This window comes from Diabrotica virgifera, chromosome 4 (genome assembly GCF_917563875.1).
Source record: "Diabrotica virgifera virgifera chromosome 4, PGI_DIABVI_V3a".
NCBI classification, from domain to species: domain Eukaryota; kingdom Metazoa; phylum Arthropoda; class Insecta; order Coleoptera; family Chrysomelidae; genus Diabrotica; species Diabrotica virgifera.
In genome coordinates, this window is record NC_065446.1 from 237,896,719 (window position 1) to 237,922,574 (window position 25,856).

At 31.6% G+C, this 25,856-nt stretch overlaps 1 protein-coding gene across 2 annotated transcripts in view; it reads right to left on the reverse strand.

Moving 5' to 3' along the window:
* Nucleotides 1–547: 547 nt before the first annotated feature.
* LOC126883355 (solute carrier family 25 member 35-like) overlaps nucleotides 548–25,856 on the reverse strand; it is a 38,574-nt gene continuing 13,265 nt past the window's right edge. For both annotated transcript variants that reach the window (XM_050648814.1, XM_050648813.1), the window contains exons 2-5: nucleotides 21,664–21,945; nucleotides 10,976–11,214; nucleotides 6,010–6,235; nucleotides 548–1,229 (exon numbers count right to left, since the gene is read on the reverse strand). In XM_050648814.1, coding sequence (XP_050504771.1) covers nucleotides 1,018–1,229; nucleotides 6,010–6,235; nucleotides 10,976–11,214; nucleotides 21,664–21,910 — 924 coding nt within the window. In that variant the 5' untranslated portion in view covers nucleotides 21,911–21,945 and the 3' untranslated portion in view covers nucleotides 548–1,017. The remainder of the gene's footprint in view (nucleotides 1,230–6,009; nucleotides 6,236–10,975; nucleotides 11,215–21,663; nucleotides 21,946–25,856) is intronic.

Consider the following 25,856-nt stretch of genomic DNA (forward strand, 5'->3'; position numbering starts at 1 on the left):
TTTTTTATGTTGTTCTGTTTGAGAGTCCAGGCCTCTACACCGTATAATAGCGTGTTAAATACGTAGCCTCTTAGGATTCTTAATCGTAGAGGGATGCTTATATCTCTGTTGCAGAAGAATTTTCTCATCTTTATGAAGGTGGCCCTGGCAATTTCGATACGTCTTTTTGATACGACTATGAATTTTAAGATTAACCTCTTTTACCTAATGTGTTATACCTAATTTTGACCGTAGGTAATAATTTCTCTGCATAACTTTATGTTAACCTACTGTTGGTTCTAGTCCAACATTACAAATGTTCTTTCAACCCATCACCCATGTTTTATTTCCCAGTTGCGGGGCGATGGGAGCGATCAGGCCCCCCTCTCAAACCAAGTGATTTAATTATTTTTCTAAATTATATATAAATATTATAAAAACATTAATTTATTTTTATAGAATTTTAGCCAATCGGTCCTCCCTTTTAATGATGCTGGATCCGCCGCTGAATATTTTTCCATCATTCGTTTTTTCCTTTATAGGATAAAATTGTGAATTAAACAAATAATTGTAACAACAATATATCTTTATTTATAAAAATACAGTAAATAATATAAATTAGGTAATATGGATGGATGTATCTGTAAGTAACTTTAAAGATTTAATTTACTGCTTGTTAAATGATAAGTAATAGCTTATAATCCTGCAAAATACTATAAGGGAACTCGTAATAATGTTAACATATCAGTTTAAATTGCTTTGCAAAAAATATTATTTTACGTCAAATATTCGAAAAAAAGTAAAAAGTATGCAAATTCTCTGTAGCAACATGCTGCACGTTGCAACCTTGTGGTTCTTCGACTGGAAAATACTGAAGATTACTGAAGACAGGGAAATACATAATATAAAACTCTTTTAAAATATTAAAACTATACTATTCCCTATTGTTTTGAGCTTGTCTTATATTTACATATCTTAAAATTAATTAAATCAGTGTCCTCATAGTTCTAAATTCTTGACTTTGGTTTAAATCCTTCCTTAGTTTATTTTCAGTTCTGAAGTCTTGAATTTGGCGTAGAGGTGGTTCAGTTCATCCCAAAATACTAAACATAATACAGTGTGTGGTCCTAATCGTAGGTACATTGGTCCGACACCTTTGTAGAATGCAGATACACCTTCGGTTTTGTAAATTTTCCTCACGCAGTCCAAGTAACTATTGTACATCGTCCCTTTGCCTTTGGCATCGGTGGCTAAAAATATTGTTAAAATATTAAAACATAACATTCGCAGTGAACCGAACTAATATAGAGCAAGATCTTAGGGCCCGCAGACGTTCCATTTTCTCACAAATAAAATGAATATAATATACTATACTTTAACGTAGTACTATACTTTATTTCACATTAATAACAGAACGTTTGGTTTATGCAGAGAAGTGTTGCCCAAACTCTTAGGCACGTCTTGCTATTAGACTGCCGATATACGATTCATTCCGATTAACGATGTTGATTATAGTTACTTTCGAGTATTCGTTACAAATCGTTACTTTTGTACAGTCCGTACAATATAGATGCCCTTGCACGTCATCCGCGTCATAGCACGTGACGTCACATGATACCAACACGAAATATTTAAGTCGTAGGTGTGTTCCTTTTTAGAATCGTTCAGCTGAGTACACTGGAATTACAGCCACTGGACATATTTTATTATATACGCATAGAAATGATATTGGAAGATTTCTATTAATGTAAATTTAACACATTCACGGAATCGACTGCATATCAGACACTTATAAAGGGACATTACTGTGTGAAGATGAAGATGTGTCCGTGAATGTGTTAAAGCAACATATCCCATTGTTTCATTTAATTTGTATAAGTGGAATATAAAGCGTTTTTATAAAGCACAAGGTGACATTTTGGCATAAATTGGTAACATTTATTTGACAGTTGCGATATTGACACTTCGGATTTGTTTTTATTCTTTACTATAAATATTGGTTTTATTATATTTATAGTTTTTATTATTTACTTTAACGTAAGATTATTACGTAATTATAACGTAAGAATTAATTATTGTTGTCTATTTGTAATGTTTTTATTTTATTTACATTGAATATTAATTTGTCTTGTTGTATTTTATAATCCACTTCGCAATAATTATGTGATATATATTTGATTTAAAATGAAGTCAAGATTTTTTTGTTATTTGGCAACAACGTTAACTTAGATCTCTGACGTAGAAAAATGACGTGCAACGGTATGTATATTGTGTGGACTGTATAAAGTAATCATTTACAGTATTCGTCACTTTGATTACTTTTGTTACTTTTGCATTTGAGTACCGGTAATCATATCGAGAATCGTACTTCTCAGTAGGTAGGTATTTTGTATAGGTATTCCGATATAATAACGACCTTCACGAAGTACGGAGTAATCAGAGTAATCAAAGTAATCAAAGTAGATACAATAGTCGTTACTCACTCTGATACGATTGGTACGAAGTAACGAAGTAATCAAAGTAATCAAAGTAGATACAATAGTCCTGTACAGTAGTGTTCCTATACATCAAAGTTTGTCCGAGTAGACACCGTTTGAGCTATTAACAAATTTTCAGCTTGCTATTCTTCTTCTTGCAGTACAGTTTCCTATCGGAGGTTGGCTACCATCACAGCAATCTGAACTTTGTTGGCTGCAGCTCTGAACAATTGTATTGAACAGCACAACAACCCTTAAATTTCACAACCAGGAAATTCTCCCACGTCTCACATTTCTCTTTCCCGAGATTTTTCCTTGGATTATGAGCTGTAGCAGGGCGCACTTTTCCCCTCTCCTTATGTGCCCTAGATATTCCAGTTATCTCGTTAGTATGGTTTTTATGACTTCGCATTCCTTCCCAATCTTAAGAGGATGGGTATGTATTTTCGGCTGCAATGCTATTCAAATGGGGATTCATTTTTTTCGAATCCTGAGAAAACTAATAAGTATTTTTGAAAAATTTAAACGCAGAATGAAAGATTACGTTATTAGCAAGGGCCGATAAAGTCCCTGAGAACTTCTATAATGTTTATTTTAATAAGTTACAGGGGTGAAAAACTAAGAGAAAATTTAGTGTGATTTTTAATTTCAAATATCTCATTCAAAAGAAACTTTTTATTTATTCTAAAGGACTTTCGGCCCTCGGTAATAATTAAGTCTTTCATTCTGCTTTTAAATTTTTCAGAAATATGTATTGGTTTTTTCAGGATTCGAAAAAAATCAACACAATGTCCGTGGTAATAATTTCCAAATCTATCTTTGTCTTACAACGCACTCAGTCGAATAGAATATTGTGAGCATATTGTCAGTCAGGCACTGACAATCAGTGACAATTTTAAATATTTGACATGGTATCGGGAATATTTTGAGTTGTTGATTAAATACTATTGATATATAGTGTATTTGATAAATAATTGATTTAAAACGTGAACTTAATAAAAAGTTATTTATTGTGTATTATTTGTGAAAAATCCAGGCAGAGAATACATCAGGATAATATATTCTGTGATCCAAGTATTTTGTTGTTAAAAATGTTCAAAATTGTAAGCGTTCCATAGTAACAATATATTGTTAAAAAACCACTTTAACACTTTTCCTCCTTTCTCGATTGAGTATTAGTTTTTGTTGTACATATAAATTATTGCAATCACTGAATATATAGTTAGTGAAAAAAATATCACATTTATTAACTGACTTAATAATTTGCAATTATACAAATAACAGTTATCCAAGAACATTCAAAAGCCATATCTTTAAGTTAATCAAGACATTTTCAAGTAGAATGACATTCTAGTAATGTTTACATATCCATACCAGTGGGAATTTCACTACACGTAATTTGTCGTGTAAAGACAGAAAAAGTAGGGATAGCCGTAAAATATTTGCGAATTATGTACCCATGGCCTTAAGTAAACCATCTTGATTTCTTACTTTCTCTGTCCATGGTATTTTCCACATTCTCCTGTAGCACCACATCATGAATGACTCAATGTTTTTGACGTTTATCTTTTTCAGTGTCCAAGCTTCCATGCCATACAACAGAACAGAGAAAACATGACACCTTAATATTCTTGTTCTTAATTTCAGATTTATGTCCCGGCAGCATAGGAACCTTTTTCGATAAATGATTGTCTCGCTATTTGTATTCGCCTCTGAATTTCTCTTGTCTTGTCATTAGTATCAGTGAACCAAACCCCTAAATATTTGTAGGACGTAACTCTTTCAGCTTGCTATTAATAAACTTTTTTTTGGTGCGCGGGATCCAGGCCTATCCAGGCTTATAGCTTGGACCGACGACCAATTTCTAGATACGAGGTACTGAATGTAGGCAAAAACAGTACTCACCTTTCTTAAAGTCCCAGCACTTATTTTTACGTGTTTTACAAAATATTATTAAAATTAATAATTAATATTGCCAGATTCATTTTGTTTGCAATAACGTTTACCAGATGGTTTAAAACTACCAAAAAAAATTTCACTTTAGTCATGATCTCATTTTTGAATTTTAATATTATGATACTCAGAGAACTAATTCAGTAATTTTTGTAAGTAGTCAGACCAATTGGAAGAGCCAAACATTACGCTAGACACACACAAAGGCTCGCTATATGTATCAACACAAGGTCATTATTTGTCCACGAGCCTTTGTGTGTGTCCGGGGGCATGTTTGCCCCTTTCGATTGGTCTGGCTGCCTACAAAAATTATTGAATTAGTGCTCTGAGACTCTGAGTATCATATATAAAAAGTATCAAAGAGTGCCAACTACAAGCTAGCAGGTATGCATACACTCAAAGTATATACTAGTACGACGTTCTATATACATTTTATTTGTGAGAAAATAAGGAACGTCTGGGTACCCTGGGATCTTGGACTACTAGGGCACATCTTTTTCTTTGAACATCTTTTTTTGCGATAATTTGCAGGCCACAAAAAATGAGTGCAATCTAAATAGTCCTGTCGCCAGGGGGGGTACAACGGCCTCCTTAATTCAGATAGACTTACTTAAGTTTTTTTTTTATGTATTTTGACCCGTAGAACACGAATTTTTTGGTTAACAGTTGATCCGGATGTCGATAAGATTGTTATAAACAAAGAACTTGAGGAATTACATAACAGCGATTTGTCGCAAAACAAAACATTTTTTTGTATTTTTGGGGTGATTCTCAGCAAAAAATGGTCTTACAAGTTTTTTCGTAGGATGCATAGTTTTCTAGATAAACGCGGTTAAACTTTCAAAAAATCGAAAAAGTGCAATTTTTGAACCCGAATAACTTCTGATTAAAAAATAAAATAGCAATTCTGCTTACTGCATTTGAAAGTTCAAGTCAAATTCTATCGGTTTTGATTATTTGCATTGCTAAAAATTAAGTTTTTATTTGTTAAACAAAGTCATAAACACATAGTGTTTCCCGTGCCCAATGCATGCGTTTTAATGTACGTAATCTACGTAGAAATTGTCTGTATGCGCGCCTACTCGTTCGATTTCAAATGAGAAATGCATTGAATACATCATTCAATCACTATGTGTTTATAGCTTTGTTTAACAATAAAAAAATTAATTTTTAGCAATGAAAGTAACCAAAACCGATAGAATTTGACTTGAACTTTCAAATGCGGTAAGCAGAATTGCTATTTTATTTTTCAATCAAAAGTTATTCGGGTTCAAAAATTGCAATTTTTCGATAGTTCAACCGCGTTTATGTCGAAAATTATGCATCCTACGAAAAAACTTGTAAAAACATTTTTTGCTTAGAATGGCCCAAAAAATACAAAAAAATGTTTTGTTTTGCAAAAAATCACTGTTATGTTATTCCTCAAGTTCTTTGTTTATAACAATCTTATCGACATCCGGATCGACTGTTACCCAAAAAGTTCGTGTTTTACGGGTCAAAATACATAAAAAAACTTGGGTAAGTCCATCTGAATTAAGGAGGCCGTTGTACCGCCACTGGCGACAGGACTAAAATACTCTAATGTTAAATTGATACTTACGTTGATTATATAGCCTTGTCATGATAAGATCGAAAGGAGTCATAGCAAAACTGATAGCTACCCCTCCTACCATACTGCTCATAAATGCTGTTAACAATTTCTTATCTTTGAAATAGTCGTACCGTAACAGGTACTGCTTGGAATAGTCAAAAGCCAGGAGTTGCGAAGTGGAACCAACAAATCCTCTGGGCATTGATGCTGTTACTCCTTGGAAAATACCCCGTACCTAAAAGAAGGTCGAAAAATGAAGTTATAGCAAAACATTTTGGTATGTAATAAGATCATTTGTCCATCTCTATCTCATTGATCCGTGTATTAGACAAAAATGAGTAACCTATTGGCACGGTTTGTTTTTAAACCGCTTGCTCTATTGGCTGGTAGAAATCAAGCTTTTTCTCAAGACGATAGAGCAAACGGAATTTCGTACCGGATTTGGAACAAATGATCACCTACAGAGCATTAAAACGGTAACGGACTATCGAATACAATCGACCAATGTAGATTTCCATAAAGCCTTTGACATGGTAGAGTTGGACAAAATCCTGGAAGCAGTACAAGCAAGCCGCATTGACTACCGATACACAAGCTTAATTTACAATACATATAAGAACGCAACTATGTTGGTGAAACTACCTATAAACACAGATCATATCCCAATCGGCAGAGGAGTCCGACAGGGCGATACCTTATCGCTTAAACTGTTTACCGCAGTACTAGAACATGCTTGTAAAAATCTTAACTGGGAGGAGAGAGACCTGACATTGACGGTAGAAGATTAACAAATTTGAAGTTTGCAGACGACATAGTTTTGTTCTCTGACAACCTCAAAGATATGTACAATGCTACATGAACTTCAGTTAGTGTGTGATAGTGTAGCTGTAGGTCTTAAAATAAACATCTCCAAAACAAAATTCATGACAAACCTAGTACCTAGCGTAAATATCAATATTGGAGACAACGAAGTAGAGATAAATGTAAGACCAAATACTTACGATGTCGGGATAGTATTACGAGGTTTTTTCCTGGTTTTTCCTCGTGATTTACTATGGAATCTCTAACGCGAGAATTTTATTGTCATCGTTGCATTTGGTTGTCTTTTTAAAGACAGATCACATGCTATGATTTTTTTGTGACGGATATTCTTGAGTTGGGATTGATTTCATGTAATCGAATGAACTATCTTTTAGTAAAGTTGTCCCAGGAACGCAACTCATAAATATTGGCGATATCATTTTAAAGTAGAAGACTTTAAAATGATGTTTAGAAGACTCATAAAGTATAATATACGTCTGAATTGCCAATATAAATGAGTCGGGTTAAATAAATTATTAGAAGAATTTTTTTTCTTAGCAACAACATTTTTGTTTGTTTTAGTAGTACAGTAGACTCGCGATTATCCGAGGTAACTGGGACCGTGACTACCTCGGATACGGAAAAACTCGGTTAACACTGAGATTGGTTATATTGATAGAGAAATACCTAAATAATCATAACTGTGGATATTTTAATGACAAAATTAATACAGTACTGTTTATAAAAGATAAAAACATTTAACTTATCAATATTACTGTTTGTCAAAAAAGTCTGATTTTGCATAAGCTTTATTCCTCTTTTTGATTTTGTAACTCACCTGTTATTACTTTTGCCTCGGTTAACCGAGGGGCTCGGATGACCGAGACTCGGATAATCGCGAGTCTACTGTATTTTGTATTTTGACAACGAAACCCGATTTGGGCTTCGAAACGTTAATAAAATCATTTTTTTGGTAAAATTGTGGCTTATTTCCCATTAAAAATAGTTTATTATAAAAATGCCACAAGGAAATAGCTTCAGAACAACGAAGTAGAGCTAGTGGAAAAATACATATACCTTGGGCACGAAATAAAGATCACAAGAAACAACCAAACATGCGAACTACGAAGAAGAATAAATCTAGCAAGGACAGCCTATGGAAAACTCAAACACATCTTTAAAAACGATATACCAATTTTTTTAAAACGTTAAACGTTTGACCAATGTGTGTTGCCTGTGATAACCTATGGTGCCGAAACTTTGACTTTGAAAGCTACAACTTCTAAAACGCTGCAAATAGCTCAGAGGAAAATGGAAAGGTCCATGCAAACTTTAAGAAGTACATACATAAAATGTACTAAAGCATACCCTGGAGCTGACATTTATAGCAATCAAAATCCAGTTAATAATGTATTTTAGATGAAAAAGATTTTCGAAAGTTAAAAGAGAAAAAGTGACAAGAAAAATAAACATCTCGCAACTAAGAATGCTGAAATGAAAAAAGAAAAAAGTGTCCTGGTTGATAAAGAAATAGAAACGATAGAGATCTTGGTACATGAGGTGAATCGATTCGCGTCTGCGACTGTTCGGCTCACTCCGAGGAGTGCACCGACCAGCCGAGGCCCTGGTCTGCCTACCTTTCGGCATACGACCTAGATCTTGGTACAGACAGACGTTGAAGTAACATGGACAAAAGATACAAGAAGAAAACATCGGTTTCACGAAAAACAACAAAAAGCAAGAATGGATAACGCGAGAGATCATTTCGCAAAAAAAACTACATAGGCCCGGATCCCGCGTACCAAAAAAAGTTTACAAACAGCAAGCTGAAAATTTGTTAATAGCTTAACAGTGTCTAGTCGGACAAACTTTGATGTATGGGAACACTGAAACCTGGAACAGGGGAAGTTTTAATTGTGAAACGTGATTTTAATTGTGGAGGGTGTCATCCTGACAAGTTTATGATTGTGAAAACTGAAAACTAGCGGGTTGTTTTTAAGTTTATTCAATAGCAAACTTTATATAATATATGAAAAAGTGTTTATCCGACAAATATGTTGGGCATTTTAATAAATCCCACACGTAGAACATGTCAATGACAGGAATTATGTTGGTGGTAAATAGCAGTCGGTTTTTGCATGAGAGTTTAATGAAAGGGTAACAAATCAATTTGAAATTCTGTCGGACAAAATAAATGGGACGTTCTTCTAGTCTGACGTTCGAAACCTGTAACCTGTTCCACAAATAAAACTTCCCCTGTTCCAGTGTTCCCGTACATCAAAGTTTGTCTGACTAGACACCGTTAAGCTTAGTGATGTAAAATTTCCGGGAAGATTCAAACCCCGAAAATTTTCCAGAAACTTTCCGGGAGTATTGGAAATTTTCGGAAACATGGAAATATTGCATTTTTATTAAAATTATTATAATAAATTATACAAATCAGTAGTTAGCTTTACTTATTGTTGTGGTATTACGACTACAGAAAAAATCTGTTAAAAATTAAATGTCCAAAAATATTTACTAAAAATTTATTTAACTTAATTAAAAAAATACTCTGAATATTTGTTATTCCTCTTCTTATGCAATCCCCTAATGGATGTTCGCGATCACGTTTGACCATTTTTCTCTATCCCTTGCAGTATGTATCCATGCATTTCATTTCTAATTAGGTGCCCCAGGTATGCCGTTTTTCTCTGTTTAATTGTGCATAGCAGTTGTCGTTCTGTACCAATTCTTCTTAGGATTTTTTCATTTGTTATTCGTGCGGTCCAGAGACCTTTAAGGATTCGTCGATAAATCCACATCTCAAATGCCTCCAGCTTATTCATTGTGTTTATTTTTAAAGTCCATCCTTCCATGCCATATAGGAGCACCGACTATATGTAGCATTTCGTGAATCTTAGTCTTAGGTTCAGGTCAAAGTCAGAGTTCGTAAAGACGTTTTTGAATTTCATGAATGCACTTCTGGCCCTTTCTATCCGACATTTATTTTCCATCCTTTATTATTAGTCATTATAATTTAAAAATAAAAAATTTATTTTGTTTAAAAAATATCTATACACTACATAGCTAATATGCTCTTCTCCAGTGAGGCTTTGTCTTGTTAAAGAAGAATCAAGTAAGTTTGTAGCATAGTGCGCAAAATTGGTATTATAACAACTGCTACTTTTTGCAACTTTATCCAAAATATTTCATCATCCAGACAGTTCTGTTTAAAATTCCGTGAAAATTTTAAATTTTCTTCCTCTATGACCATAAGTATCGGTAAAGCACTTTTAGACGCAATAATGTTATTTATACAATTAAGGATTGAACCCCATCTAGTTTTTACAAGAAGTTTTAATGATATAACTTTATTGTAGTTTTGAATTTTTTCTTTTTATTTATTATTTTTCTTCTGAAATATTCCCATGCATTATACCTATACTACAATCACAATAAAAATTCACTAGAAATAAACAAAGACACATTGAATGTTCGAGGAGGACTTTGATGATTTGAAAGATTGTTGGGAAATCATGATTTACAATATTTATGTACATTGTAAATCCCAAATCATGATTTGCAAATTGTATACATTGTAAATCATGATTCGGGAGTATTCCTCTTAACATTCAACGTGTCTTAGTTTGTTTATTTCTAAGGCATCTTTATTGTGATTTTAGTATAGTTTAGGCATTTTTAGTATAAAAATAATAAAGGTAATGATCAAAACAATGTTCCACTTGGCAGTGGTATAGGTTCGCCGGCCGTGTGAATTAAATAGCGATACTTCCATGTAAATTAAAATTATGTCACTGACTCTTATGTCCAAAGGGCTCTAGGAAATATTCTCAAAAGTTCTCGGAAATATTATGGAAAGTTCTCGGAAACATTCTTGAAAATTCTCGGAAATATTCTCGAGAATTTTCCATTGAAAGTTTAGGGGAATATTCGCGGTCAGGAGAATATTTCCATTTTTTATAGGCGAATATTCTCGGAAACTTTCCAATGTTCGCGAATATTCGCTTGGAAATATTCTCGACTTACATCACTAGTTAAGCTATTAACAAATTTTCAGCTTGCTATCAATAAACTTTTTTTGGTACGCGAGATAAAGGACTATTCTTAAGCAGAATTTTTTTTAGGTTTTATAGGTTAGGCGATATAATAATATAACTACAAACAAACTTACTCCATTCTTTTGGAAAATTGTTCTTAGAGCACTCCACGTCCCTGTGTGTTTATGTTGATATCCTACTGCGATGTTTTGAACAGCTTGTGTCTGAAGATGTGTTTTGATCAGAAACATCGGACTGCTCATGATCTGTCCCATTGTGCCACCGATGCCAGCTACCATGGCGCTGTTGAATAATATTAGGTTACCGTCTTTGTCGTGCAAAATGCCATTGTTGGATGCTACTTGGTATACTCCTGAAATATTTTAAGATATGATTATAGGTAGAAAAAAATCATAGTTAAGCATCTATATTCGATTTAAGTGCTCTAAAAAATTTCTTGTTGTTGACTAAAATAGAAGTCAAGAAGAAAACAGGTAGCCTGGGTCTTCGAATAAATGAAGAGAAGACAAATACATGCTAGTAATAATAGTCGAGGAAATGAAACTGAAAAAATGGCAAAATCTAGCAATTTTTTCGTCCACAATCGATTTGTACAAAAATTTGGGATTAGGCTCATTTCACCCTCTAGTTCATTTTCTATATTGAGCGGTTGTACGCTTTTGGTTTTTTAAGGGTGAAAACTACCCCTAATTGTAAAAAATATAAAATAACATTTTAAACTTTAATATTGTCAACATTTGGTTCTTATTAGTTACATAATGATTTTTTTTTGCTTTAAGGTATAATGTCATAATATTTTAACCCTTACAACCACTCTTGTTGGAACTATATATAAAAAATTGACTTATTCTAAAAGAATAATTTCGGCTTGCATCGATTTACATAAATATTTGAGATTAGGATCATCTCACCCTGTACTTCATATATCATGCTGAAGGGCGTTGATTATTTTTAGGGGTGTAAATTACCCCTTATTGTCAAAAATTATATACAAACATTGTAAACTTTAATATGGGTAAAATTTGGTTTTGATTGGTTAAATAATGACTGTTTTATGGTAAAAGCTATAATATCATATTTCAACCCTTAAAAACACCCTTAATAACACTGCAATTTTTATAAGTAGATAATTTAATACATTTATACAGAAAAAAAAAGTAGAATTAAAGAATTACAAAAACATCTATTTACAGAAAAATACGAATTTACAAATATGTACAAATACAAATACAAATAGTTTTTTAGTCATCTTCCAGTATACGAACTAGTTCTCTGGTATTATATATATAGACCAGGGTAATAAGACAAAAATATACCCTGTTCGTGACACTTCAGCAGCCAGGGTACTGAAGCGTTTTTTCGACAAGTAATACCTATAGGAACAAATTGTAACTAATTCCTGCGTAGGATCTGGCGGCCATTTATATTTATAAACAATTAACTGTCAAAAAATGGCATTTTCCCCTTTTTTTTCAAATCGATTGAAAACAATGAAACTTATGATCTCTTTAGTACAAATATCTTTGAGATTATGGAAAAAGCTTTAAAATGACATATTGCAAAGTTTGATAATACTCATTTATTGTTAATATAATTGAGAAAAAAGGTCGGAATTGCAAAAAAAAATATTTTCGCAATAACTGCTGCAAAAATTAGTGTACAGGTTTGAAATTTTTGTCAAGTGAGGTTTCTTTGGTTCTTAATATGTGATAAAAATTTCAAAGCGATTCATTCAATTGTTTAAATTTTATTCGAATTGTTTATCTCAGAGAGCATTTTTTTTTGCAATAACATAAGTCAGAAAAAAATGACGTTAGGACCATTCCACAGGTGTCAAATGAAAGAGCATGAGCTATATTTTCAACTTGGTTTAGAGAAAACGAATAAAAATGCATTTATTAGTGATAAATAATTATGCAAAAGTATGATAATCTTCCCTTATAAACTTTTTGAATAACTTTTTCCAAAAAAAAATATGTTTTTTTACCCTGTTTTAAGTGCACAACTACCAAGTAATGTTATTTATATCATACTTGACTAAAAATTGTAATAAATATATATAATTTCTTATATAACAAAATAAAAAGTTTATAAGGAAAGATTTACGATACTTTTGCATAATTATTTAATACTAATAAATGCATTTTTTATTCACTTTTTTTAAACCAAATTGAAAATATAGCTCATGCTCTTTCATTTGACACCTGTGGAATGGTTCTAACTTCATTTTTTTCTGACTTATGTTATTGCAAAAAAAATGCTCTCTGGGATAAACAATTTGAATAAAATTTAAACAATTGAATGAATCGCTTTGAAATTTTTATCACATCTTAAGCACCAAAGAACCCTTATATGACAAAAATTTCAAAGCTGTACACTAATTTTTATAATAGATATTGCGAAATTAATTTTTTTTGCAATTCCGACCTTTTCTCTCAATTATATTAACAATAAATGAGTATATCAAACTTTGTAATACGTCATTTTAAAGCTTTTTCCATAATCTCAAAGATATTTGTACTAAAAAAACCATAAGTTTCACCGTTTTCCATTGATTTGAAAAAATAGGGAAAAATGCCATTTTTTGACAGTTAATTGTTTATAAATAAAAATGGCCGCCAGATCCTACGCAGGAAATAGTTACAATTTGTTCTTATAGGTATTACCTGTCGAAAAAACGCTTCAGTACCCTGGCTGCTCGAGTGTCATGGAAAAAACCTTATTACCCTGGACTAATATTGAAAATGCTCTATAAGCGGACTATTCGAATTTTTCGAAAAAAAATCGTCTTATAAACATATCTCCTTTATTTTTGGGGATAAAACGTTTTTTTAAAAATGATTTTGTAGGATTTTTGAAGAGCTATAAGACTATGTAAATTAAATTCCGTAAGATACCTTAGTTTTTAATTGGGGAGGGTTTAAAGGGCTCGATAAGGGGGTGTTTGCTCGTAAATAGAGGTTTTAAACAGCTATATCTCGCTAATTATTCACTGTAATGAAAATATATGTACAAAAAATTTTAGTTATGAAAAAAGCTACAATTTAGTAATCTATAATTTTTTTCGTATCTCTAGTATTTTCCTATTTTCGGAGATATTTTGAAGAAAATGGCGAAAAATACGAAATTGCAAAAAATCAATTTTTCTTTAAACTCCAATTTTTCTAAAATTAGGCCTTTTAAATGGGTCAAACTTCTTGGGTGTATTGATAATACAAATATAAAAGGAATTACAGAAAGGTGAAGACCAATTTTTAATTAGGAGGGTAGTTAGGGGGTTGTTTTTACTGATTTTTTCATAAAGAAAAGCAGGTACCGACCTTTTTTTGATCATAAGTCACTTAATTTTTATGCTAGAAACTTTTTGTTGTTTATCTTTTGAAAGGTCTGATTATATCCTTAAAAAAAGATTATTTAAGGTTTCCTCGAAAAATGCAAAGTTTTCCCGTTATTTGGCTTTGAATATTTCAAATTATAAATTTGACGAAAAAAGCTAACCTTTAACATGCCGTATCTCGGTTTTTATTGGTCGTAAAGACACAATTTCGATAGCTACAAGTTTTTTTATTAAATGCATATTTTTCGAGTTATTCTCAAAAATCTCTCTAAAAAAGTGGATTTTTTCGTCGAAAAACTGTTACTTTCAACCACGAATAACTCGAAAAATATTAGTTCTTCGAAAAAAATGTAAAAAACATGTTTTTCTTAGAATTACGTTTTACATCGACTTACATGGCTAAAATTTAATAAAAAATTCACACCCCCGAGATGGCGTGGCAACCACCCTCAAGGTTTTAGCGTACAGCCGCATGATATAGAAAATGCTCCTTGGGCTATTCCCTACCTTCTGTGAAAATTTCAAGTAAATCCATGCTGGACGAAAAAATTGCGAGCCAAAATGCTTCATTTCCTCGACTATAAAAAATCCAAGACCAAGAGTTAAGCAGAACATAACTATTAATGATCACATAGAATAAGAGGTATCAGCAAGGATAGCTGCGGGGAATAGAGCATTATACTCCCTATCACCATTATTAAGATCTAAGCTGCTAAAAAGACAATCTACATTAAGACTGTACATGTCAATACGAGGTAGTTTAAAAGTTAATTACGTTTTTTTGTTAATTTCGTAGCAACATCTACAATCTACACCCTGTAGAATTGTAGTGATTGGACATCAAATTTTCTATTTATATTCAAACGATTTTTAATATAGTCTACTACTGCTAATCATTAACAGTATAGCGAAATGTTTAATTTTAGTATACAGGGTGGGTCGAAACTCAGAATGAGTATTTTCTGAGTTTTTTTTAAATGGAACACCCTGTATTTTAGTATTGTAATGAAATGATATTTTATGGTACTTTTTTTATTTCTTAAGCATTCCCTATACCTAAGTGCTTTAATTTGTAAGTTATTCGTGATTCTTTAAGCCAAACATTAATTGCAACAAAAATTACGTGAAACTTTATTAGGTGGCCGTGAAAATATCCAATCAAAAATAATTTTTCGACAATTTATTAATTTATTAATATTGAAAGAGATATCCAAATACATTCGTAGTTAAGGTTGTTGATGGTTAATGGTGTTCCATTTAAAAAAACATAAGTTTGTGTCACCCTGTCAATAGGCACGCCACAGTATATTTGAAAATATTTTTTAATTATGGTCCTATCAATGCCCCATCTTTTACCTAAATAACTTTTTTTCGTATCTCTTACGACAAACGAGTAATTTGACTTTGTCATACTAATGCCCCACCCTGTATGAAAGCTAATCGGATAAGATGAGTAGGTCATGTAGTAAGATCAGAGGAAAACAGAGTGTTACAGACAGTGTTTTCTGAGAGACTAGATGGTAGAAGATCAGTAGGCCGTCCCAGAAACAGATGGAAGGATGATGAGGATGATGTTGAAGCCGATTTATCTAGGATTGGAGTACAACCATGGGAAATGGAAGCGAGAGATCGCAGAAGATGGAGATCTATAATGGATGCTGTGAAGACTCACCCCGAGTTGTAAAGCCAGTCAAGAAGAAGTCTTTTAGTATGATGCTCAACTCATCTCTAACAGTTGGATGAATTTTTTGTCGAACTACTTGTCTTTGGCTTCAAGATCGTCCCTCGATTAGTTCTATAAAGCACACTTTTAAGATCTAGAGACCACAACACAACTGTGGAAAGAATTGACGAATTCAAACTGCTATTCATCTTACTTCGACATGGTAATTGTCTGGATAACAAAATGTCTAGTAAAATAAAATTACACTACATGTAAATCAAAATGTAAATTCGTACAGGTTGAAAAAAATTTTATATCAAAGTTTAGGTATGTACAAAAGATATTTTCAAGAAAGTATCCAAGTCATACAAGGGGATCATTGTTTAAATAATTAAAAAGGGGTAATTTTTGCAAAAAAATTACTTTTTAACTGCTGAGGTCATTCAATTACAAATGAAGGTCTATAGGATTGTTTTCTGCAAAGTTAAAGGGCAAATCTTTCACATAAGACTTACTAAATTAAATGTGACCCCCTATTTATTTAAATAATTATACATAAAACTTTAAAAACAAATTTGCAAAAAATTATTTTTAGCGTTTTAAATAAGCACTATAAAATATCTTATTTTACAGGAGAAGTTGCGCTATGTTATCAGTATTAATAAAAAAAATTGGTCCAAAAATATTTAATATTTTTTGAGATATTGAATTTGTTTATTTAGGGCCGGTATTTCAATAGCTACTTAAGCTTTTGCTTAGCTAAGCCTGTGTCAAAAGTTACGGAGAAGCTTAAGCTGGGTGCCGTATTTCCATCATTCTCTTAACTAAACTGATGCTCAGCTGTAAAGTTAATTGGTTTGGTACCTCTGAATACGTCAAAGTGCCAGAGCTAACTGTTCTGAGGTAAAAACCACTACTGTTGACATTTAATTTTATCTTGTCATCTGTATCAATGTTATTTTTACTTCACTTAATTTTGTGTACATGGTACATGTGTTTTTAGTTTATTCTCTATATTTTCTCTGGTTATATTTTTATTGTTATTTTGCATAAGCAATAGATCCGTCTTTTTTAATTTTGTTTATTGGATATATTCCTTAAAATGTCAAATTGGAATGTAAGTTTATTTTTGTAAAATAAATATACCTACCAAGCATTGTAGAAATAAACAATTTTCATGTGCCTACACCTTCCAAAAGTAGTAAGAATTTTAATAATCGTTATTACGATTAATAAATTAATAGATTATTATTTAATAATCCAATAATAACGTTATTACTTAAAAGTTGGTTTTCAAAAGAACTCTATAATTAATAATCTATAGAAATAACCTCAAAAAACAGAAAACAAATTTTAAGCAAAGGCTTAAACCAACTCCCGCGCGAGCTTAAAATTATTTGGTTTAAGCCTAGGCTTAAGCCTCAAATTGAAGTGGAAATACAGGCATCTAAGCTTAAGCAAAGGCTTAAAGTAAGCTTTGGCTTAAGTGAGGTTGGAAATACCGGCCCTAAATGTTACTCTATTTTCAATTGCAAAAACGCGGTTGTTGTCAAAGAAATATTCACCTGTATTAAATCTTATTATTTTTATGTATATTTTTGATAAATGTATTGATAAATTCAAATTTCAATTAAACTTCCCCCTAAAATGGCATTTGAAAATTATTCAAATTTGTTTATAATTTGTTTTTTTTTAATAACGTCGCGGGGATTAAATATTTTGAAATGCCGTTTCGATAATTGGGTTCCTGGGAATTTTTCACTAATTAACAAATTTTTTTGTCTTTTTTCCTCATCTTTTTTTTTCTTGAAGTTATACAGGGTGAGTCATGAGGAACTGTACATACTCCTACCTCGTATAGAGGCCCCTATGGGGAATAACAAATGGCCATTAAAAAGTGTCTGCTCCCATTGTATAATAATATACAGGGCGAGTTTCGCATTTTGACAGAAATTTGTATTCGTCATAATTTTTGAACGATCAGATCGATGTGTCTCTTATTTTGGTCAATCGTTACACTATTACCACCTAATCAACTGATTTATTCAAACTAGAAAAAAATCAGGTCCGGCTTTAAAAAATTAGTTCGTTTGGGTCTTAGAAAAGATTTCACCCTGTATATGCTTTTTGAAAACTCTAATATGAATTTTACAAATCAGACAAATAGGCCATTAAAATGGCACATTTATTTTTTTCCCCACACGATTAGTTAATTTTTTATAAAAAAATCAAATTTGACTATGAATTAAAAGTTTGGTAAAGTGAACCATATATTTAAAAAAATTAAGTTTTATTACAAAAAATAATTTTTTTAAGCAAATATTTAATTTGTGTTACCACCCAATCAACTGATTTATTCAAACTAGAAAAAAATCAGGTCCGGCTTTAAAAAATTAGTTCGTTTGGGTCATAGAAAAAATTTCACCCTGTATACGCTTTTTGAAAACTCTAATATGAATTTTACAAATTAGACAAATAAGCAATTAAAATGGCATATTTATTTTTTCCCCACACGATTACTTAATTTTTTATTAAAAAATCAAATTTGTCAAAATCGCCATTTTACCATAAAAATAAAAAAAAATTAAACAACTTTTTTCTTAAAAATAAAAGTTTCACCATTTTGTTTCTATAACACGTCTAGATCTATAACTCCCCACAACACTTCTCTTTGGACTCTATAGTTTAACATAGACGTGATCAAATAGATAAATTTTAAATTTTTTCACTTAATTTTTGCGATTTAACTTTGCAATTTACGAATCTGCATCGTTTATTTGTAAAAATTCATAACTTTTAGGAGAAGAAGACTGAAAGTCTACAACAATTTTCATAGTCTTCACAATGGTAAGAGATATGTGCTGTAAAATTTCAGAAAAAAAATATTAAAATGGAACAGAGTTGTAGCGAGTTAAACCGTGATTTCATTTTTTTTTTTTCATTTTTAGGTTAAAATTCCGATTTTGACAAATTTGATTTTTTAATAAAAAATTAAGTAATCTTGTGGGGAAAAAATAGATAATCCATTTTATTTTGCTTATTTGTCTAATTTGTAAAATTCATATTAGAGTTTTCAAAAAGCGTATACAGGGTGAAATTTTTTCTAAGACCAAAACGAAAAATTTTTTTAAATCCGGGCCTGATTTTTTTCTAGTTTGAATAAATCAGTTGATTGGGTAGTAACATAAATTAAATATTTGTTCAAAAAAAATTGATTTTTGTAATAAAAGTTAATTTTTTTAAATCTATGGTTCACTTAAACTTTTAATTATTATTCATAGTCAAATTTGATTTTTTTATAAAAAAATTAAGTAATCATGTGGGGAAAAAATAAATATGCCATTTTAATTGCCTATTTGTCTAATTTGTAAAATTCATATTAGAGTTTTCAAAAAGCGTATACAGGGTGAAATTTTTTCTAAGACCCAAACGAACTAATTTTTTAAAGCCGGACCTGATTTTTTTTTAGTTTGAATAAATCAGTTGATTGGGTGGTAACACAAATTAAATATTTGTTAAAAAAATTAATTTTTGTAATAAAAGTTAATTTTATTAAATCTATGGTTCACTTTACCAAACTTTGAATTTATAGTCAAATTTAATTTTTTTATAAAAAATTAAGTAATCGTGTGGGGAAAAAATAAGTATGCCATTTTAATTGTCTATTTGTCTAATTTGTAAAATTCATATTAGAGTTTTCAAAAAGCGTATACAGGGTGAAATTTTTTCTAAGACCCAAACGAACTAATTTTTTTAAGCCGGACCTGATTTTTTTCTAGTTTGAATAAATCAGTTGATTAGGTGGTAATAGTGTAACGATTGACCAAAATAAGAGACACATCGATCTGACCGTTCAAAAATTATGACGAATACAAATTTCTGTCAAAATGCGAAACTCACCCTGTATATTATTAAACAATGGGAGCAGACACTTTTTAATGGTCATTTGTTATTCCCCATAGGAGCCTCTATACAAGGTAGAAGTATGTACAGTTCCTCATGACACCCTGTATTACTACGGGCCCTTTTAGGGTTAAGTTTCATTAAGAATGTCGAATCTCTAAGTTGTAGATTCTAGACCTAAAAATATTAAGATTGGTCTAAAATCACTTAAATAAAATGTGGCTACTTACTGAGTTACAGGGTGATTTATTTAAAAATTTAAAAATTATTTTTACCAAGTACTTTCAAACTATTTGACGTATCCTTATCATACTTGGCAGAAAGTGTGGGTACTATACAGTCTACTAAACTGTGATAAATAAAAGTTTCTAGCTACTACCAGAGGCGTACGACAGGGGATAGTTAATGGTTGACCCTTCCCAAATTCTACGCCACTGAGGGAATTACTATTTTAGCGAAATTTTTCGATTCTCCAATACTTTCTATGTAAATAATATACTCTTTACTGGTAACGATTAAGTCATTAGTTTTCGAGATATTGGACGTTAAAAATGAAACGGCATAGTTATTTTGATTCATTCATTCATTCATTTTAAACTTTAAATATCTCTCAAACTGATGACTTTATCGATACCAATAAAGTTATTTACATACAAAGTATTGGAGAATCGAAAAATTTCGCTAAAGTAGTAATTCACTCAGCGGCGTAGAATTTGGCACGTACGCATCTGGCACTAGCTAGAAACGTTTATTAATCACAATTTAGTAGGGTTTATAATAGCCACACTTTGTGCCAAGTATGATAAGGATACGTCAAATAGTTTTCAAGTACTTGGTAACAATAATTGTTAAATTTTTAAATAAAACACCCTGTAACTCAGTAAGTAGCCACATTTTATTTAAGAGATTTTAGTTAAATCTTAATATTTTTAGGTCCAGAATCTACAACTCAGAGATTCGACATTCTTAATAAAATTTAACTCTAAAAGGGCCCGTAGTAATATAATTCCAAGAAAAAAAAAGAAGAAGAAAAAACGACAAAAAATTTTGTTAATTAATAAAAAATTCCCAGGAACCCAATTATCGAAACGGCATTTCAAAATACTTAATCCCCGCGACGTTATTAAAAAAACAAATTATAAACAAATTTGAATAATTTTCAAATGCCATTTTAGGGGGGGAGTTTAATTGAAATTTGAATTTATCAATATGTACATTTATCGAAAATATACATAAAAATAAAAATAATGAGATCTTAAGAAGGTGAATATTTCTTTGGCAACAACCGCGTTTTTGCAATTGAAAATATAGTAACATTTAATAAAACAAATTCAATATCTCAAAAAATATTAAATATGTTTCGACCAATTTCTTTTGCTTAATACTGGTAATATAGCGCAACTTAGTCTGTAAAATAAGATATTTTATAGTGCTTATTTAAAACGCTAAAAATATTTTTTTGCAAATTTGTTTTTAAACTTTTATATACAATTATTTAAATAAATAGGGGGTCAAATTTAATTTGGTAAGTCTTATGTGAAAGATTTACCCTTCAACTTTGCAGAAAAAAATCCCACAGACCTTCATTTATAAGTGAATTACCTCAGCAGTTAAAAAAGTATTTTTTTGCAAAAATGACCCCTTTTTAATTATTTAAACAATGATCCCCTTGTATGATTTGGATACGAAAATATCTTTTGTACCCACCTAAACTTTGATATAAAATTTATTTTAACCTGTACGAATTTACATTTTGACTTTTTTTTTATTTTATTAGGCTAAATACTTTCTTCGTGTCATTCGTTGCAACAGATTGCAAATAGAAAATAGAAAAGAAAATGTATTAACTAAATAAAATTGTTTGTTTGTTTTATTATACTCTGTTTTTAAAATCTTACCCAACCTCATTCCATTAAGGAACAGCTGGACCCATAGCGCGGGTACTAATCCCTTCTGTAAGGCTAAAACTCCATCGTTCTTCACTATATTATACGTGGCATGGAAGACGTTTCTGTAGTGGACTGCGTGTTTTCCTTTAGCCTGCAACTCTCCCTGAAACTGCATTCTGGTTTTGAGTACTTCCAAGGGATTGGTGAATATGCACGCACCCATTGCGGCTGATGCTGCTAATACGAATTCGGACATGATGGATTAGAGGGAGGAATTGGGTTAGAAATGTTCTGAAACAACGAAAAACATTAATGAACACTATAATTATCATAATGAACTGATTTATTTACTTTATTTTTAACTTTATTATAATTGAAAACAATTTGTTCTCTTATTTATATTAGTCCTACACTGTTCTAGAAAAAGGTACGTAATTCAGGTTCTACTCGTCCGTCGAAAGATCGTTCCATGTTCCATCCTAAATAGTCTCGAACACGAACAGATAGACTATTCTGCAGACGATCTGACGCCTAAATCTATACCTGGTACGGCGGTACGGGCGCACGGCCTAACAATAGCAATACGACATTTAGACATACGTGAAGATTACTCTTCTTGTGTACATATTACGCACATTTGATACAACTTTTAGAGATTTGAAAACACCTGTATCTTTAGAAACCGTCAATAGCACCGTTGTTGTTGTGTGATACAATAATTACAAATTTTATGATATTGTAGATTCAGAAATTGGAATAAGTGGATACAACTCTATTAATAGACGTTCAAGACGTAGTGAGATGGACAAGAGCACGACGACGCATGTGGAGAAACCACGTAGATCGGATGGACTCTGAACAGGCGCGGATCTAGAAATTCATAATAGGGGGGGGGGGGCAGACTTCCCTCAAATATCAAATATTATATTTTCCAGATTTAGCCATACGACTCACAGTTACTCTAAGGATAAAATACACTATATAATCCCAGATACCTACGGTATCAAAAGGATTGATAGAGAATTCACGACTAATAATCTCACTGGTCGTTCTTTACTATAAAGATTAACCTTTCTACCATCAATGGGTAGGTACGCATGGATTATCTAGTAAAATACAAATTTTTATATCTTTATTGTATCGCAAATTTGAAACGTGACTTTTCATGAGATAAGCTTTATACCCAGTGTAATGTATTTGCATCTTAAAATATCATTTTTGTTATTCTTTGAATTGAGAAAAATATTAACGTTGTTTGTGGTTCCACCGGTACCCAAACAAATGCGCCTGCAAATTATTTTTCAGAGAAGGGTGTTTTATTAGATTTTATGGCTTCTTTCAATTCTTTGGAAGCGGTTGTCGTGTAATTTAGTGTTGTACTGATGGCTTAAAGTTTAGAGTTAACAGAAAAAAATAATAAATAATAAAAAAATACTTATAGACTAAATACAACAGGGGGGTCCATGGACCCGTTGACCCCCCCCCCCCGAAAAAAATTATAAATAATAAAAAAATACTTATAGACTAAATACAACAGGGGGTCCATGGACCCGTTGACCCTCCCCCCCCCGTATCCGCGCCTGACCCTGAACGTATACATATTATGTGGGCGAAGACACAGAAGCCCAACACTAAGCGACCCATAGGAAGACCCAAAAAAACGATGGTACGAGAGCTGGAGCTCCGTATTGCAGCAGAGACTGTAACAGAAGAAACAGGACATAGTCCTATTAAAAGAATAAGAAGAAGAAGAACTCTATAAATCACTACAAAGGTGGTGTAATAATTTATATTAATAATAATAATATATAATTAATAATCATTAATTACTCAATTCTCACACATTTTTATCTTGAACAAACTTACCAGTGTATGGCAACAAACCGTAGAATTTGAAACTACATAGGTATTAGTTGGATGTGAAGACCCGTGTTGAGCTGCCCCCCCCCCCCCATCCCACTTGCAAACATTAAAAACAAATAGCCCTGATTTATGAGCTATTTATGAGCTTTCATATTCCGCAACTTAAAAATTTTGAGCTCGTTCCACTGAGCAGGAATTTAATATTTTAGTGGGGGGGGGCTGAGTCAGCCCCCCCACTACTTAAAAATAGGAATATTGAATCGATTTTTGTGGCAGAATTACGAGCTATTTATGAGCTCTTAAAATTATATAGTTTCGATTTTTGAACTAATCCCCTTCACCCCCAAACAACCCTTTAATTGATTTACCTTAAGAGAAAAATGTTGAGAAAACTTAAAATATATCGTATTGCGGATATAATTCCTATAGCTTATATATTCTACGAATAAACTATTAAATCACGTACAATTAGATTATTGAGCTACAACCCCTTCGCATGAAAACTACCCCATCTTCCCGGCGTAAGAGAGAGTTGTACTTAAAATGCTTTAAATTAATTATTTGGCGACTAGTATCATTTAATAATTGATGAGCTCCCAAATTACGCGCATTTAGATCAGTAAATTGCAATTTATTTTGTATAGTGCAGTCACTGAAAGTAAAAATCAACGATTACCTTCAATTTCAGTGAACCTTCATCGATTTTCACGAAAATTGGTCAGTGGTTAGAGGATACCTCAAGAAATAAAGGTGACATGGTGCCACCTTGCGCCTTTCCCCTGAGGGTGGATACCGCCCCTTCTCGGGGGTGAAAATTATTTTATAAAAAATAACGCCCAAATCAATCAAAGGACAAATTATAAGCAACATTTGATATATAAAGTAGGAAAATATTCTTTAAGCGAATATACCTAAGCACCCCTTAGAAGCAGTAACAGTCAGAGCATCCCACTCTTGGAAGGCGATCGAACGATCGCTTCTGCAGGGTACCAAAATTCGCGCGACTAGTGGGTGCCGTCATTGAACCCTGACCAATTTTTATAGCCGGTTAGCTAACCGGGGTTTAATCGGGACAGAAAAGTACCTCATAGGGCCTCTTGCGTTGTAATAAAAGCAATTATAATTATTATTTATGAATATAATAATAAGTATAATTGCGTTTATGTCTATGTTATGCATATATTTCTGTCCCGATTAAACCCCGGTTAACTAACCGGCTGTTAACGGAGACATAAAGTACCGGGCCTTAATCTTTCAAATACTTTATTTTTTTAGTAAATATTTTAATTTTTGTGACAGAAAGTGCATGATTTAAAGGGATTTTTCATAAATAACTCAAAAACTGTATGTAAGTTTTTACAAAAAAGTTTTCATCACTAAAATTGAAGCTAATAAAAAATGTAATAAATTGCTTACTTGAAAAACCCTTTAATGTTAATTTAAAGTAAGTTATAGGTAATTAAATGTATATTTTTTTCTGCAAATATTACAATCTAAGGATTCAAGGTTAAATAACGGGAAAGAGATGCATTTTATAACACTTACTAAATACTTGTCAAAGTACTTAGAAATACCTATAAAATGAGCTCCAGAAAAAGTTGATAGCATCAAAATTTATACTCCAAAAATTTTTCTTAATTTTTTTTTTAATAACTTTGTTAATTTTTATATCTGGCACATCCAACTATTTGAAAGGTAATTTCGAGCTATAAAACTGTATTACATTTAATCTTTCAAATACTTTATTTTTTAGGATAATAAATTAAAGGGCTCCAGTTACATTGCTCTCATAGTAAAATTTAGGCTTAAACGTTTCTATCTTCGTTATTTTGATTCATACAGAAATCAAAAGACAAGTAAAATCTTTGCTAATAAAAAAAAACTCAAATTTCGTTATCTATCATTATTTTTTACGTGTATCGAGTATTGTTGGAGAGTTGGAGTTATCATTTTAAATATGATTTAAAAAAAATCAAAATTTTTCAAATTTTCGTAAATTATTTGCTTTTGATAATAACTCCAACAATACTCCTTACACGTAAAAAATGATAGATAACGAAATTTGAGTTTTTTTTTATTAGCAAAGATTTTACTTGTCTTTTGATTTCTGTATGAATCAAAATAACGAAGATAGAAACGTTTAAGCCGAAATTTTACTACGAGAACAATGTAACTGGAGTCCTTTAACCTATTATCCAAAAAAAAAAAAAGTATTTGAAAGATTAAATGTTGAAGACCTTTCAAATAGTTGGATGGGCCTGATATCATAAAAATTAACAGAGGTCTTAAAAAAAAAATTCGATTTTTTGGAAAAATTTTTGGAGTATAAATTTTGATGC